General features: G+C 43.7%; 1 protein-coding gene across 5 annotated transcripts in view; it reads left to right on the top strand.

Annotated features, from left to right (window-relative positions):
- Window positions 1-8,480, top strand: part of CPS1 (carbamoyl-phosphate synthase 1) — a 118,073-nt gene extending 109,593 nt beyond the window's left edge. For 4 of the 5 annotated variants that reach the window (XM_065669820.1, XM_065669821.1, XM_065669819.1 and 1 more), the window contains 4 exons: window positions 2,636-2,695; window positions 4,179-4,291; window positions 4,832-4,961; window positions 6,227-8,480. In XM_065669820.1, coding sequence (XP_065525892.1) covers window positions 2,636-2,695; window positions 4,179-4,291; window positions 4,832-4,961; window positions 6,227-6,325 — 402 coding nt within the window. In that variant the 3' untranslated portion in view covers window positions 6,326-8,480. Of the gene's footprint in view, window positions 1-95; window positions 250-2,635; window positions 2,696-4,178; window positions 4,292-4,831; window positions 4,962-6,226 lie in introns of those variants that run through there. The other variant, XR_010610620.1, reaches the window with a different exon arrangement.
- The last annotated feature ends 8,125 nt before the right edge of the window (window positions 8,481-16,605 follow it).

A 16,605-nucleotide genomic window follows, 5' to 3' on the forward strand; every position in this document is an offset into this window, starting at 1 on the left:
AGAAGTGTAAAGGTAGTGCTAAGAACCACAGATTGCTCCCTCACAACTCTGGAGTTTGTCACCTACCTCCTTTTCAATGGTTTGTTTTGAAGCAGAGGGGTAACAAAGCCTTGTAAGAAGCGAAGATTGAAATCCTGACCTAGACCTGAAGTGTAGCCTATGAGTGGTCTTCCCTGAGTGTTAAGGGCTGGAGGAAAGGGGAGCCTTTCCTGCGGAAAACTCCTGCGGAAACAAGGAATGATGTGTAAGGTGGGTTGTGAACACCGTCAGTGTTGTTCTCATTTTAATCACAAACACGGGGTCATCTAACTCAAAGAGGCAAAGCTGTCAGTGTATCCTCGGGGGGAAATACAGGCTCAGAAGGACAGATGCCAGGTCACCCCTCTCCAGAATCAGTGTTTAAAAGTCATTGCTGTGAGGGGGTGACAGGGTGGAAGGTGTCTCCCCAGGCAGAGGTCCCTGGCTTTCAAACTGCAGGATGATTTCTGCAAGCTGTTCTGGTGCACTTGGAGCCGATTCTTATCGGGACCACATACGTCAGCCCACTTGGTTGTCTTTGAGGAAGGTGCAATGTTCTATCTGCAGTGGATGGTGAACTCCAAACATATCCTGCTTTTGGAGGTTTCGTTGCTCCATGACTAGCAGCTTGCTCTGATTTTTAGACTGGACTTCTAGCTTTTGCAGGCAGAGAAATAAGAAACCAAATGGGTGACATGGTTTAGTGACATGGTTTAGTGTGAGGTGTCCTTGCCCATGGCAGGGGGATTGGAACTAGATGATCCTAAGGTCCTTTCCAGCCGTAACTATTCTATGATTCTATGAAATGGTCTTGAACTCTGCTTCCCTTAAAGGTGTCTAGACTCAACATATTTATGTTATTTGGTATCCTGCTCCTTGATTATGTTGATGTGAGAGGAGGCTCCTTTCTTGAAGGCATCAAATAGATGTAGTTAACAGAGAGGGAGATCTTGATTTCCTTGCAAATATTTCACCCTGGATTAGTCTGCAAATCAAGAGTCCAGTGATTGTGCTGAGATCGGCACTCCAAGCTGGTTCCAATAATAAATCCAGCCTTACTGAGGAGCTCCCACATTGGTGTGCTTACAGGTTGCAGTTCCAGTGGTAATCCTACTAGGATTATGTTGCTAACAAAGTGATTCTCCTCAGGGTCAAACAGGTGAGCACTCACTGAGGTCTGTGGGACAGCACAAGGCAGGTTGGGCAGCCAGCCAGGACCATGAGCCCACTGGGGTGTCCTTCCCTTGTGAGCACTCTGACATTGCATGGGTCAAGGTTCCACAGGATTTTAAAGGCCTGACACTCTCCCATGGTAGAGGGAGAATGGCTTTCTCATTAGACAGATGACGCCGTGCCAGTTTATACAGGTTGATGGTCTGACCTCTTTTCACACTCTGGAGAAATCCATGATGCCGAAACCCTGAGCCTGCCATTAAACAATTTATATTTTACGCAAGAGGAGTTGAAAAGCTCGTTTTATTTTCTTCCCTGATTGGCCTATTCAGTGATATCTCTGGGATGGAGTGCATCTGCCTTACATCTGTGCTGGTGACCACGAGATGCAGAAAGCATTGATGGAGTATTTTATTTTTAAATCTCAGCACTCCCAGTCTGTTGTTTCAAGGTAACCTTCTGCCTTGGTTCCTTACACAGCAGAGTTTCTGCAGGCTCCACGCTGCATTTGGATACAGGATTCAAGATTATCACAGGAGATGAGTGGGCTTCATTTTGAGGTGAATCTCAGTGAGAACTGGTGTCACGGTATTGAATTAACTGAAGATGTAACCCTTCACAAATAGCAAGGCATGCTGGAGAGAGGTTATATGAAATACAGCATTTCTGATAAAGGAAAAAGGGTACAATTCACCTATAATAAATATCTCCTACTACATGAATCTGCTTGTACTTTTCACCTTTAGTAACTAATGGTTTCTAACACAGGTTCTTTCAGGGAGCTTGTAAATCTGAGGCAGCTCGGATGCAGGCTGACAGCTGTAATTTCTTTCCACAGAGAGGCTGTTTTATGTGTCACAAGTGTTCAGTACATGTTTGATAGAAGTTTATAATAGTGTTGTGAAAGCCTGACCCTGACCAGAAGGCAGAACCATTCTCTCTGACTGGGAAGCTGCCAACCCTGTCACATTGTGTATTTATATTTTCCAGTTAGTGTACAGAATGAGATGGCTTTCAGAATAAGGCTCTTTGTGGAGTGCTCAGAAAACCCTTGTTGTTTCCCTTTCTTCATAGGAAATCATTCACCCTACAGAATATCAAAACACTGCACTCTTACCCATAAAGGTTAAGCTATGAGTAGCTCCAGTAGTGACAAGGGAGCTTACGGTAATCTTACTTGCAAATGGCCAGGCTAGGCTAGGCTAAGGGTAAAAGCAAGGTTTGCTCTACCTTGGCATTGAGAAGGGCATGTGTTGCATCTGATCTTTGCATTGCTGCACCTCCAGCATCTGGAAGAATGCTATGCTGGGTTCAAATTTTCTCTCACATGTAGCTCCAAAATGGCTTGTTCGAGTGCAGATGTCTACATGAGGTCCTCTTATCTTTACTTCCAAATGATGCTGGGTCTGGGTATGTATTATGAATTATAAATTTCCTTTTCCAGAAGTCCTTCCGCCCCAGATTCCTCAGTGTAGCAGAACTGCTGCATAAGGAAGGCTTTAAGGTAGGTTCTTTCAGTTATTTAAAGCTACAGTGTTTTCAAAATCTGAAATGTCCTCAGCCTGCTACAGAAATGGAGGACACTGGAATTAATTTGGAGGTAGAGGGAAAAAGGATATTTTTTGAAGTATAACAGTTTTTTTTTTATCCAAGTGATCCATAAACCAGAAGTTTTCATGATTGTTTAATTGAACATAGGGGACTGTCATGAGGGGAAGAGCAACCCTGGCTCTGCTGTCAGCCTGCAGCCAGGATGTTGTGATACATCCTCGTTTAAGCCCAGCCAGCAGCTCAGCCCCACACAGCCATTCACTACCCCCAGTGGGATGGGGAGAGAATTGGAAGGGTAAAAGTGAGAAAACTCACGGATGGAGATGAAGTAGGTAAAGCAAAGTGGGAAAAGCAAAAGCTTCCCACACAAGCAAAGCAAACCAAGGAATTCATTCACCAGTTCCCATCACAGGCAGGTGTTCAGCCATCCCCAGGAGAGCAGAGCTCCGTCAGCCACGAATGGTGACTTGGGGAGACAAACACCATCAATCTGAATGTCTCCCCTTCTTCCTCCCCCAGCTGTATGTGCTGAGCATGATGCTGCATGGTCTGGGATATCCCTTTGGTCAGTTCGGATCAGCTGTCCTGGCTGTGTCCCCTTCCAACTCCTTGTGCACTCCCAGCCTGCTCACCAGTAGGGTGGTGTGAGGAGCAGAAAACACCTTGGCTCTATGTAAGCATTGCTCAGGTGTAACAAAACCATCCCTGTGTCATCAACTCTGTTTCCAGCACAAATCCAAAACACAGCCCCATACAAAATTACCTCCACCCAGTCCAAAACCAGCATAAAACTCCTCTAAGACACAAAAATACCAACAGGATGCCACATATGACAGGAGGAGAGGAAGGGGAAGCCTTTTGTGTGGAGAAGGTCTTTCCAGTGCTTCATCTTCAGTACTACTCACAAGCTGCAGACAGCTTTTGGTGGTATTTACATCCCTCTTGTAACTCTTCTGCATAATTTTGCATCTATATCCCTACTGAAACTGACAACGCAGCCACAGAAGATTGGTGAGAGTATTTGAGTGCTATTTTCCTCAGTGGCATTAGTGTAGCTACTGGATTTATGGATTTACAGCTCTGCCTTTCAAAGCTTGGAGCCTAGGCCAAAAAAGAACAAAATTACAAGAGACTGAACTTAAGCCCTATTGAATGTCAGAGGGATTTAGGTTTTCCTAAGCCACTTAACTGCTTCTGAATGTGTTATGACCATTCATTGACTATCATCCATTGGCAAATCACAGACAACAGAGAGATGGGAAAGTCATGCTATTCTCTGTGCGTGTCTCTGTATGGAGAGACACCCTTGTGATGAAAAATGTCCTCCAAAATCAGCTCTGACAACCAGGCTGTGTATTGGGTCAGACCCACATGCAGTAGATGAACAGTTCACATATTATAAAGCACACAGTAAGTAACGTTTTTTCCCTTAACAGCTTTATGCCACAGAAGCAACCTCAGAGTGGCTCAATGCTAATGGTATCCCAGCAAATCCTGTGGCATGGCCATCGCAGGAAAGCCAGAGTCCAAGCCTCCCTCCAGTCAGGAGGTAAGAGTAATACCCACCTTGTCAAACTTGTGTTAACATCCAGGACAGCAAATAGAAGGGGCAAATTGCTGGCTCTGTGAAGATCAGTGATAGTGATTTAATGGGACTTCAGAGTCAATCTAAAAGTCTTGCTTTATCTGATACTGTCTGGAATTGGCACAGCAGGGAGGTTTCAGCTTAGTTAATGAACATCTTATTGAACAGCCCTGTTTAACAGGTCTTGGATGTATTGCTCCATGTTACATTTTCACACAAGGATACATGGGATCTGAATATTTTAGTCTCTGATGACAGTCAGTCATGCCTTTAACAAAATTGTGCTGAGCTTGTTGCAGGCTGAATGTTGTTGTGTATCACCTGAATAGAACAGAAATAAAGCCTAAATTCCTGAGCCACAGCTTAGTGCCTTTAACTCCTCAACCCTCCTTGAGACTGCGCTCAAAGGAACATTTTCAGTGTTGTTTACCTGCATGGCTGTCTTATTCATCATAGGTTTCCATAAGACACACTGTGATGCTTTCTTGTGCATTGTTTCTTCAGGCTCATAAGGGATAGGAAAATAGATCTGGTCATTAACCTGCCTAACAGCAACACCAAGTTTGTCCATGATAATTATGTGATCCGGAGGATGGCTATTGACAGCGGGATTGCTCTGCTCACTAATTTCCAGGTACTTCCCATGTTGCTCTTTCTCCTTTTAGTTGTAAGAGCTTTAGAGCTTTCAAGCACTTGTGACCTCAGATTTCAGTGTGTTGGGACCCTCATTATCTCTGACAAATAGCCGTGTGCCTGCAAACCATGGCAACACAATAGTTTGAATGTATTTTCTTTTTGCTCCTATACAAAATAACATTGCTCAGAGTTAAACAACGGCACAAAATGAAGACAATCTTAAGTCCTGTAGTGCAGCTGTAGTTGTTCCTGTATCATTTTAACTTCTGAGCAAACTTCTTGCACAGGATTGCCTATAACATGTTTAAATTATGCATGGGAACAGTTCTTTTGTGGGATGTTTTTTCCAGGATGGTTCTTAAACCTTACAGCAGGATGTAGCAAGGCTTTCTTGAATGATCCTTGGGGCAATCCAGTTCCAAAATGCCATCCAAGTGGAATTGCTGCCTGTCCTGTTGTAGTCCCCAATTGCCAGTCATTATGTGTTTGTCGATCCTGATAAACCCCTTTCACATACTGATAGGGGAAGAGATATTTAGTAATGCAAAGTGGGACTCCTGCTGCCAGCAGTGCCTTGACTTCCTTCACAAATGGCTTCGACTGTCACAAGAGCCTCATCTGGCTCTCATCAAGCACAACAGCCAAATTCACATTGATTTCAGTGGGCGCTGCCATGGAACCCAGTGACTTGAACTGGTGTCCAGCTGTGCAAAATCTTCTGCTGTGATTGGAGTGAGTGGAGAGCAGAGAAGAATGCCAAGCTGCAAATTCATAGGCAGGGTAATGCCAAACATCATTAGCAGGAATGGAAAGCGAAAACCCATCCTTTGCCTACCAGCGAAACACACACTGACAACCAGGGCAGGGGTCCCCATACAGAACTGATTACCACACCTGCTTGATGCATTTCATTGAACCCTTTTGATTGCAGAGTTTTAATCCGTGAGCTTGAGAGAGGAAAACAACCCTGTGTTCTCTTTAAGGCTTGGGCTGTAGGAGGAAACAACAGCTCTCATGGGATAGAGCTGTCTTGCCAAAGCAGCCCAGCACCTCTACATCTCTCCAGCAGGACAAGCAGGCTCCAGAGGGCTGGAGGAAACAGCCATGAACCTTGAAATTGATACTGATTTGGATGGACTCAAGGACTGAACCTTCATAGGGTAGTTTCAGGGTGACAGTGTAGAAGTGTGGACCCTGTTCTGTTACTCAGCCTTCTGCAGAAGGCTTTGCAATGCTCAGTCTTCCTCTGCTTTATATTGACAGGTGACAAAGCTTTTTGCTGAAGCTGTCAAATACTCTGGGAAATTGGACTCCAGGAGTCTCTTCCACTACAGACAGTTTGAAAATGGAAGTACTGCATAGAAGAACCATCTCCAACCTGCAATCTTATTGTTTCTGGCACCACAAAACAGAGGGGTTCTCACATCTGTCCTGTAACTGATAATACATAATACATAACCATGTATTTTATACCATCTGTACTGATTGTATTTCCAACTCACACAAACTAATTCCTAGCTAATACTTCTGATGGCTCAGTGGAAAGCCGTTCTCTACTCAGCCTCTCCACTGTCTTCTTCCCATTTCCACAGAGTATCAAGTATTAGTTACTTACTAGATCCAGCCACCACCATAGCAGAGGAGATGAAAGGAGATACAAATGATACTACATGGGGTTGGTTCCTTCTTTTCATAACCAAGACTGTTCCTCCTTAGAAATGCCTTCCTTGGGCCTGAACTCCCAGCTATTCTCATGCTGGACTACTAGAGCCTGGCCCCAACCTCCCATAGAAAGACACTTATCTTTCCCTTTCCATTGCTGATTATTGTGGATGTTATGACTTTATGTAACAAACAGTCTGCTGCTTGATCCACCCAGTGGTACCTGCCACAATGATGTGTGATAGGAGCTCTTTAAAGTCAGAGGAACATGAATTCCCCATGACTCCCTACAACAGCTGACAGGCTTTATGCAGCTGTGTTTTGCTTGGTTTGTAACCGTGTGTTGTGGTTTAAACCCAACCACAAAAGCTCATTCACTAACCAGCTCCCCCCCCGCCCCGACCTGACCCTCCCTGCTCCTGGAGGGATGGGGAGGAGGATCGAGAGAATGTAACTCCCACGAGTTGAGATAAGAACAGCCCAGTAACTAAGGTGTAACACAAATCACTACTGCTACCACAAATGATACTATTGATAAGAGAAAATAACAAGAGAATACGATACCACCGCCGAATGAGTTTGACTCCCCCGAAGAGAGACCATGCCCTTCCGGGTAACTCCCAGTTACCTCCCTGGGCATGACGTGCTGTGGTATGGAATACCTCTTTGGCTAGTTTGGGTCAGGTGTCCTGTCTCTGCTTCCTCCCGGCCTCCCCTCGTCCCCAGCAGAGCATGAGACTCACAGAGTCCTTTGGCCAGAATAAACATTACTTAACAACAATTAAAAACGATCGGTGTTATCAGCTCTGTTCCCAGGCTGGAAGTCAAAACACAGAGCTTGGACCAGTTACTAAGAAGGAGCAAAACGGCTCCTGGTAAACCCAGGACACTGTAGCCAAGAGTCATCATCTTCAGCCTATAGGTTTGATGGTGAGGAAGGCTGCTGTGTGTGTGTCTTGGAATTGCTTCCAAGTTCTACTCAATCCTTCAGGCTGTTGTTACCATGATTAATTCTGTTTCTGAATTCAGGTGGCTGTCTGTTTATCATAAAGGCTGTTTCAGCTTTGTGTCAGGCTTCAGAAGTGGAGAACTTCCCCCAGACTTCTGTGTGGCTGTCCAGCATTTTGTGTCATGACATGGGAGCTGGGTACCACCCAGCAGTGCTTTTTATGAAGCTATCAGCACTGAAAGCATCATAGAATACCAGGTTAGAGGGGACCCTAAGGATCACCTGGTCCAACCTTTCTTGGCAAAGCGTGAGCTAGACTCGATGCCCCAGCATCCTGTCCAGCTGAATCCTGAGTGGGCAGAGGCTGTGATGCCTTTGGGTACCATGGGGCTCTCTGAAGAATAAGTGCTAAGTGTCAAGACCAAATTTTGAACCAGGTGTGGACTTCAGTTCTGATGTGGTTGACATCCCAAGTGCTTTTGTCATGGGCATTTCTTCAGTACTAACTCTTGTGGTGAACACAACCCTGCCTGCTTTGCACAGAGCTTTGCACTGTTAGAGGTGTTACTGAGAAACCCCAACAACAAAAAAACAAACCAAAACCCCTGCTTTGGGCAGAAGAGCCCAAAACCATTGATGTTCACCCATACAGTTGTGAAATGCATATCTAATGGTGGTTGGAGAAGCAGCATGGAAGTGCATCCTGCATGTTGTTTTCAGTGGCAAAAATCCCATTAACAGCTGGCGTCATCTCACATACCCCCACCCTGCTTTATCTCTAGGAGTGGAGAAAGCGACAGCTCGACACATCAGAATTCTCTTGTTCTTCCTCTTCTGTCACTTCTCTTGTGAGCTGAAAATGAAATAAATGCCTTGGATTGTGACAGCTGCTCAGCTGGAATTCTGCATGGCCTGGATTCTCCTGTTTATTTCTTCAAGTATTTGTTTATACATTTTTAAGCATTGATGAGTACTGGCCTGGTAGGAGACCATCATTCTTGCATTTGACAGTGAATGCATCATTTAATGCAGAGCTGCTGTGTGCCTCAGGTGAGGAAGCGGTGGGGAAAGAGCAGCAGGACGAAATCTTCCTCTTCAGCTGCATGTACACAAGAGAAAGGAGGAGCCCTGGTTCCCCAGGAGGGACATGTGAAATGCGAGTCAGGAGCCAGGTGATAGAGCAGGGGGCAAGGAAACATCGGAGAGATGGGAACCTTAAAGAAGGGTCTGTCAGGTTTGGAAAATGGGAAAGCCATTACTGCTTCTAATTCGATTTCTTAAACATGCTCCTGCCAATACCCGAAAATGTATGTGTATCTGCATATACATAGCATCATAGAATGGTTTGGATTGGAAGGGACCTGCAAAGCTCATCTAATCTCAACCCCCCGCAATGAGTAGAGACACCTTCAACTAGCTCACATTGCCCAGAGCCACATCCAGTCTGGCTTTACACATTCCTGTTGTTACTTATTGCAGCAGCTGCAGATACTTAAACTGCAGCTGCTTTGGTGTCCACAGACTTACATAATTAGACTGGAATGTAGTAGAAAAATACACCAGGGCTGAATATATACTGAGTACTCTGTAATTATGTAGTGATAATGTTTTGTTTCTGGTGCTAAACAGTGGTCACTTCCCCACTCTCCTGGAGCAGGTGACACTAACGTCCTTCCACCCTAAATCAGACCCATCTGTATCTACCTCTCCCCTGTGCTGTCTTTTCCTCCACCTCCCTTTGGTGTCTCCTCCACTTCTGTTGAAGAAAAGAAGCTCATTTTGCTCTGACTGATGCAAGATGGAACTTGTAACTCCTACCATGGGCAAAAGGAGCCAAGAAGCCATCTTCCAGTTTACAGTGTGCAAACATTGAGTGCTGGTTGAATTTGTTTCTCAGTATGCTTTCCCTTTTGTGTAATGAAGGTATCGACACTATAGGGAAAGATTTTGAGGTATCTACTGTTGGGATCAGTTCAGAGCTAAAAAATAAAGGTTGCAATTAGCATCCTTTGTACAAAGCTCAGCATTGCTTTCAACAAATTCTTCTTTATAAATGTCCGTTTCTTATTAATCTTTGGAGGGTAACAGTGACAGATGAAGGGGGATCCTATTCAGAGCAAGAAATTCACTAATCTATGAGCAGTCAAGTAATTTTATTCTTTTTTACTGTTGATAAAGAGACCTGCGAAGATGCAGGAGACAGTCCAGAGCACAGCTTTTGAGATAAGCACAAGAAAAGTTGGCAAGAGCCATGGTGAAATGTGAAGGGACTTGAGTTTTAGTAAGAGAGACTGGTTTCTTTTTCTCGGTAGTCAATCTGGAGCCATAGCTCTCTGAGTGTGCCAAGGGCTGGGAGGCTCTGCTGAATATTGAGGCCAGGCTCTTTATCCAGTTGATCACCTTCCTGGATTTACTCTTCTGCCGTTAGCACCATTTAAGTCACATGGAGATGGCTCAGGCAGCTGCTGCAGGGTTAGTAGCAAAGCAGTGATAGTTCAGCATGTTGAAGGCAAGAAGAAAAGAATGGAAGAGAGTGAAGGCAACTTATCGCTGCCTGGTAGAGGAATTAAAACAGTGAGATGAAAGGTTATGCTTTATATAAATGGTGAATAAAAGAGTAAAGAGCTTTAAGAAACCTCTTTGGTCTGAGGCCACTTGAAACAATGAAAATCAGGTTTCTGAAGTCCTAGGAAGTAGTCAAGTAGGAAAGACACCATGATCTTGGCAGTGAGCAGAGAAATAAGTCTTGTTTGGCTTGCAGGTCTCTCGGTTTTCCTGGACTGGATGTTGCCACCAGGCTGGAAGGCATCCTTCCCCCACATACCAAATATATTTTTCACTCTCAAGGTTTAAAAGCCTGTTCGTGCTTTGGTTCTCTGTGCTTGCATCAAAAGCATCTAGGAGTCTGGCTGGGAGCTTAGCGCCTCCGTATCTTTATCATAAAGCGATCCATAAAAGTAGGGGAGGGATTGGAAGTTGACACTATACTAAAACCCCACAACCACAGTGTGCAATACCAGCAGCTGGATGCATGCCTGCTGCCTGTATCCCAGTCAAATGTGAACAACCACTAGCAGGAGGGTGGGCTCTTGCAACAGACAAGATGAGGCAGTAAAAGGAGACAGCATCTCTGGCTCCTGCAGCTTATAGTGTTTGTAACACCAAGCCATAGTTAGAGTAGCCCTGGACCTTGGGAACCTTTCAGCAGACAGAATTAGTGCTGTTGTCATCTCAGCAAAGACAGGAGGTGCTGCCATGCCATATAAAGCACGTGAATGCTACTGCTATAGCCAGGACATTGAAATCTGCTATTCTACAACTGTCAGCTGCCAAATAGTACCAAAAGCTGCTGTTTTTTCTTCCTTCTGCATCCTAGTGTCTAACATAGCCTAATGTAATTTTTAGGGAATAATCTAGTTATGCTGTAACATTTGTTTCACCTTTACATTGAAGAGAATTTAAATATGAACCTTTTAATATATCCTAATTAAATGGAGAACGTGACATTCTATCATTAACTTGGTAGGCTAAACTCTCGCCCAACCTCATAATTAAGATATATTGAACCCTGCAGACTGATAATACCAGTTGAGAGAAACTCAAGGAAGTTTGTCATAGATAAAACTGAGAGACAAAAGCGTTTGTTAAGAATGATATTCAAGCTTTATGATAATATACTTTAGGGAAAAAAGGAATAATTGCTAGGGAGCAATGCTAGTGCTTTGGGATTACCATAATCTTGGATAAATGCTCTGGATCACCTAAGACAGTATCCAAGAGTAGCAAATGCATCTGTTTCACAGGGAGCTGCAAGAAGTGCCAAGAGTTTGTAGTTCTGGCACAATTCTTTCTCCGAGGGAAAGTTTCTTGTTATTAAAGGTCAAGTTTTTTCTCTTATAACATGGAGTTTCTTCAACTCTATGGATATGGAATTTTGTCAATCTGCAGAGTTGCTTACACTATTGCAAAGCCAGCATAATGTTGCTGTGCTGATTTTACAGTGCTTTTAGCCTCTGGTATAAATGATTGCCCAAGATACTCATTGTAGAGAATCAGGTGCCTTTGCAGGAAAAACTTTTGCTCTTCCAGCTCTAGACAATCTTGTTCTTTTTTCTGACTTCCTGAGCATTACTAAATGCTGCCAAGCTCTTGCCCTTCAAGATCTCTTGTAGTAATGAGACCTCATTATAGCTTAAAACAGCCCTCTGCTATTCGCTGTCTTTGAGAGGCATTACAATCCATCCCCTCATGACAGAAGCACTTGGAACAACTCTTAGGAAAGTGGGTTATGTTCTGACTAAGCATCATGGGGCATGGGTTGAAGTGTTTGCTGCCTTTCAGGATTCATGAGAGACAGAATGCTGGAGGGGAAGAAGTCAAATGTGACCTTGCTGAGAGTGAAACCTGAGCCTTTAGTCAAATTCTGAATGCATTGATGTGGCCAGCTGGAAGCAAATATGTGTGTTCTTACTGCCAGCAGGCCTGAGTTCTTGGTAATGAACATTGAAATCTTTTGTAGTGGTCTTCCAACAGCTATAAAGGTACCAGTATTTATCTATTTTGCAACTTAGCCTGAGCTGTAGATCCTGAAATGAAGGCCTTGGCAATGCTGTACCATTTATATCTCATTCGGATACCCAAGCACATGATGCTCAGCAATAGTACCTCGTGGGAAATCCTTCTTATGCAGTTTTCATATGGACAATAAAGCATGGCTGTTAGAGCTTGGCAGAGGGAAGCAAAAAAAGTCCTGTAATGGTGGTGAGGAGGAAGTGTATGCCTATGTTATCATGGACATCAGTAACATAGAGTATAGTAATCCCATTCACCATCTGAACACTGTGCAAACCATATAGAGAGAATACAGGCTCCTAAGAGCACTTGGGCTCAGACAGAGAGTACAGGGGAAGAAGGACTGACATTGAAGTTGCTGGGCAAATTCCAGGTTTGTTGGCTTTCATTTGTTAGTAAATGCTTTTAAGTCATTTCTGGTAGATATGATAGTCTCAGAGGCTGTTATACTTTGAAAGGGCTGGAAGCTATTCCAAGTGCAAGGGAAGTCATGCTCTGCAGCTAGTTGGGAGAGAAACAGATGGGTGCAGCATCAAAATCAGAAATACCAGAGTTCAACTTTTGGTCCTTCTCCGTCCTCCTGCTCTCCTCGTGCAGTTCAGGCTGGGTGAGATCTGCTGCTAGACATGTTTCTGTTTGAAACTGTGGCAGCATCTGGTACAGAAGGAGAGTGAATGTGGGCCACAAGCAACATCTGCACAAAGCAAATCACCTGGCTATGCTGTGGTCTGAGCTACCACCACTGTTACACCCCAACTACAGCACCTAAATGACTGCATGCCAAAACAAGCATTTTCAATTTCTGTTTTTACTAGCATGAATATACCTGAAATGAAGCTGGAGACATCCAGCTGTTCTGAGATGAAAGTACCTCTGAACAGTTAATAAAGATCTGAGACCTCAGCGGAGAGGAGAATGCCAATTATATAAAAGCATATCCAAGAGTTCCTCAAAGATTGCATTTCTATCCTGTGGGATCTAAACTTGGCACAATAGCACTGTTGTGTATATTACTGTGAGCCTAGGCATCCTTAAGTAAAAGCTGATATGTTTTTAAATTAACTGCAGGAAAACCAGCCTCAACAAATTCTGCTCACTATCTGCCATCAGGAAGAGCCTATTAACAGTAATTGTTGGGGCTTTAGTTTTCAAAGAAGCCATAATTAGATTTTATTGTCTCATAAGTGATTAGAATTAATTGCTTCCACACTAGCTCTGGTGCTCATTATCTGCTTTAAACTGGGAGTGGCTCTTCTGCAGAATTCCTTCATTTACCACAATCCCCTTCTGTTAGTTCCTTGCCAAAGAAAATCCATTGCAAAGGCTCTTCACTCTAAGGAATTCCTAAAAAGTGGCAGGTGTTGATTTCAAATACATCTTCTTCAACAGATCAGGATTAACTAAACAGAATGGGTTCTCCCACTGTTTAAACATGAATGATTGTCAGAGAGGAGGGTGGAGAAAGCCAATTCCACGTTAGTTACACAGAGGGCTGTGTATGAATTCTCTTTTAAAAGGTTTTCTGGTGCTAATCTGAGAACTAATCCTGTTTCAAGGGGAGGATGTATTACAGATTTACTCATGTGTTACAGTAAATAATGGCAGTTGGCTTTAGCTGCTGTTATGCTGATTTAAGACCCTTTTCTCACCGGTTTGCTGGGCTTGAGACTGACCTCCCAATCGTTAGAGCTGTGACTTCTGTTAAGTTTGATTTGGACACTGGGTGGCACTTGCAAGTCCTACAGACTTCCTAAAGGGCCAGAGTATACTTTGTTGGAGACCAGCCACATCTCATTCTCTGTCCATAGACATTCCTTGCCAGTTGGGATTTACCCAGGCAAACCCCCTGGCCACTGGACTTGCAGTATCATTCTCCCTTTAGCAATACCCTTCTCCAAGGGTGTTTCTAGCCAACACGAAGGGATCAAGGTGTAACCCCTGGTCTTCACCTATTACACAACCTTTCTTTCACTGCTCAAGGTTTGAGTTTGTTTTCCCTTCATACACAGTAACTATTTGCATCAGAAGGTATTTGGAAAAGGAACTTGCTTTTATCCTGCATTAGTTCTCAGGTACTATGTGGCCAGGCCAAGGTCTCAAGCCTCCTGTCCAAATGAATCTAAGCCATCAAAACACCTTCCAAAAGCTGCAGGCTAATGACTGTGCTCAGCAGTAGTGCCCCTGGGGCTTACCTGAAGAGTAGGTCTCATCTCCTCATGACTCTTCTCATGGGTCACTCTCTGAAACAGAAATCCAACAGCCTTTCCCTGCCATGCACAGTGGAGGTGTTTGGATTTGTCTCTGATATTAACCCCTAGCAATGGGCAGCTGTATAAATCCACTTATGTGAAGAACCTGATCCAAATCCAGCCTCAATTCCACCCTGGTGGGAGAAGGACTTAGAGGATGCCCGCATCCTTTGAGGGCACTGTGTAAGGCATCTGGTGAATGGGCTTGCATAAGAACTGTATAAAATAGAGCACTACAGTGCTTAGTACAGTGTGACTTCACTCTTAGACTGTATTTTTAGTGGGTTGGAGTGCTTCAGAGGATGCATTTATAATAAGGACATGTTTTCTCTGAATGCAGGATGCTGCTTTTATGGAAAAATCCTATACAAATTTTGTACGCTTGTCGTTATACAAATTATATAGAGTTTGAGGCCCTTTGTTACAAACCTTGAGAGTTTAGCGGACAAAGACTTGCTCCCTCTGAATTGTGCTAACTTCTGGAATTGAATGGATTTAATTTAATTATCTCTCACGGAAAGTTATCACTGTCTATTCAGCTCCAGGATATAGCAGAAGGTAGGAGCGATTTGCGCTGCAGAAATGGGAGAATTAGCATGTAAGTAGTGTAGTCACAGGGAATTGCTGTGAACAGTTTCTAGTCCAGCTGAATTACTTTATGTATGTGAAAATATTAATGAAATGGATTTCATTAAAGTGTGTTAATAGCAGCAAAGAATGCTGTCAACTTCTCAGTTCAGCAGCTAATCTGTCTATAGGTGCTTGCATAAAGAAAAGCCTCAGGAAGGCCAGGAGGTTGTGCTCCTTGTGAACCTATAGTAAACCTTGAAAGGCTGCATGGGAGAATATGTACTTACAGCGTTTTGTAACTGACAGCACCACACATCACTTTGATCCCAGCTGGAGGGGATCACAACCTTGCACTCCTCCTCTAGGATGCTGTGATTTATGTTTCCCTTCTCTTATTCGCTGGGGAAGCTGGGTGACCAGCTCATCAGGTCTGTCTGATCATAGCTGCTGCTCAGTGGTTTCCTTATATGCTCCTAAGCTCATGGGTGGCTTTATAGGGTTAGGGAAGATTTTTTAATCCAGGCATGTAAATTGTGCCACTAGCAGCAGTTCACCTTCTCTGCAAACCTGGTTCTGGGCAAATGACTCCTCTGAAGGAGTGATCTGCTGTTCTGGGGATGTACACCTGGTAGTAAGTGTAACCTAGCAGCTGGGTGCTAACGAGGGGTAATCCCTTTGATGGCTTTGCTGCCTTGAGCAGGTCAGGAGTTTAAATTCATACCTGGGTTGCAGAGATCTTTGTTACTCTGGGTAAGGATCCCAGAGGGAAGCTGCTAAGGTTTCATTGCTGGGTGGTTCCCGTGTGCCCTGAACACACCTCTTTATCCACACTCCTCCAGGCTGCAGTGCTGGCGTGCCCCAGTGGGTCCTGCCAGGGGAAAGTATTCACACAAAGAGATCTTATTTCTTTTCACGGGCTTATTTCAGTGTTTCTTTTTTAGAAAGAAGATAAGAAAAGAGGGAAAATATTTAAATAATATTTTCTGGATCATTTCTGTTTACAGTTATGTTAAAAAACATAAAGAAGCTCCTAAAACCAGACTCTCTTCATAGTAACCCAGGTAGCAAATAGTGCCACTTTGGTAAATGTTACCATTAATTTTTCAATAAATTACCAATTTATACTTCTGAATGTGGTAATAAAAAAGAGATAGAAGGACAGAAGAAGGGGGAAAACTTGGGAGGTTTATGTTTACTGCCAAGCATTTGGTTTTATGTTGATCTCATGGAAAGTAATTCTATATATCATGATAATTGACTTCACCAAGTGCCTTTGAAGAAAAAAGCTTTGCTACAAAAGCATCTTGTGCTAGAGAAGGTTTTTTCACTAAGTAAAATATTCTCTTTTGAATCAATGGTTTAAGCTTTCTGTAGTGTTCCTATTTTGTCATTCATTTGCCCAGTTGGTGGCTGAGAACAAGCAAGGTCATGGCATAAATAAAAGCAGAATGTTTATAGTTCCCTTAAACTCCAAACAAATCTTCTCTTACCTACCATCACTCCAGCCTAATTGATTCCTGAGAACTTTGTGGGGTGAAGGCTTCCCCCACACACACACTTCCAGCTATTTACTTGTTGCCATTTTAACTGCAGTGATTCACAGGCAACTCTTCCGCACTCCTGACCAGGGATTTTGGTCC

This window comes from Lathamus discolor, chromosome 3 (assembly GCF_037157495.1).
Source record: "Lathamus discolor isolate bLatDis1 chromosome 3, bLatDis1.hap1, whole genome shotgun sequence".
NCBI lineage: Eukaryota > Metazoa > Chordata > Aves > Psittaciformes > Psittacidae > Lathamus > Lathamus discolor.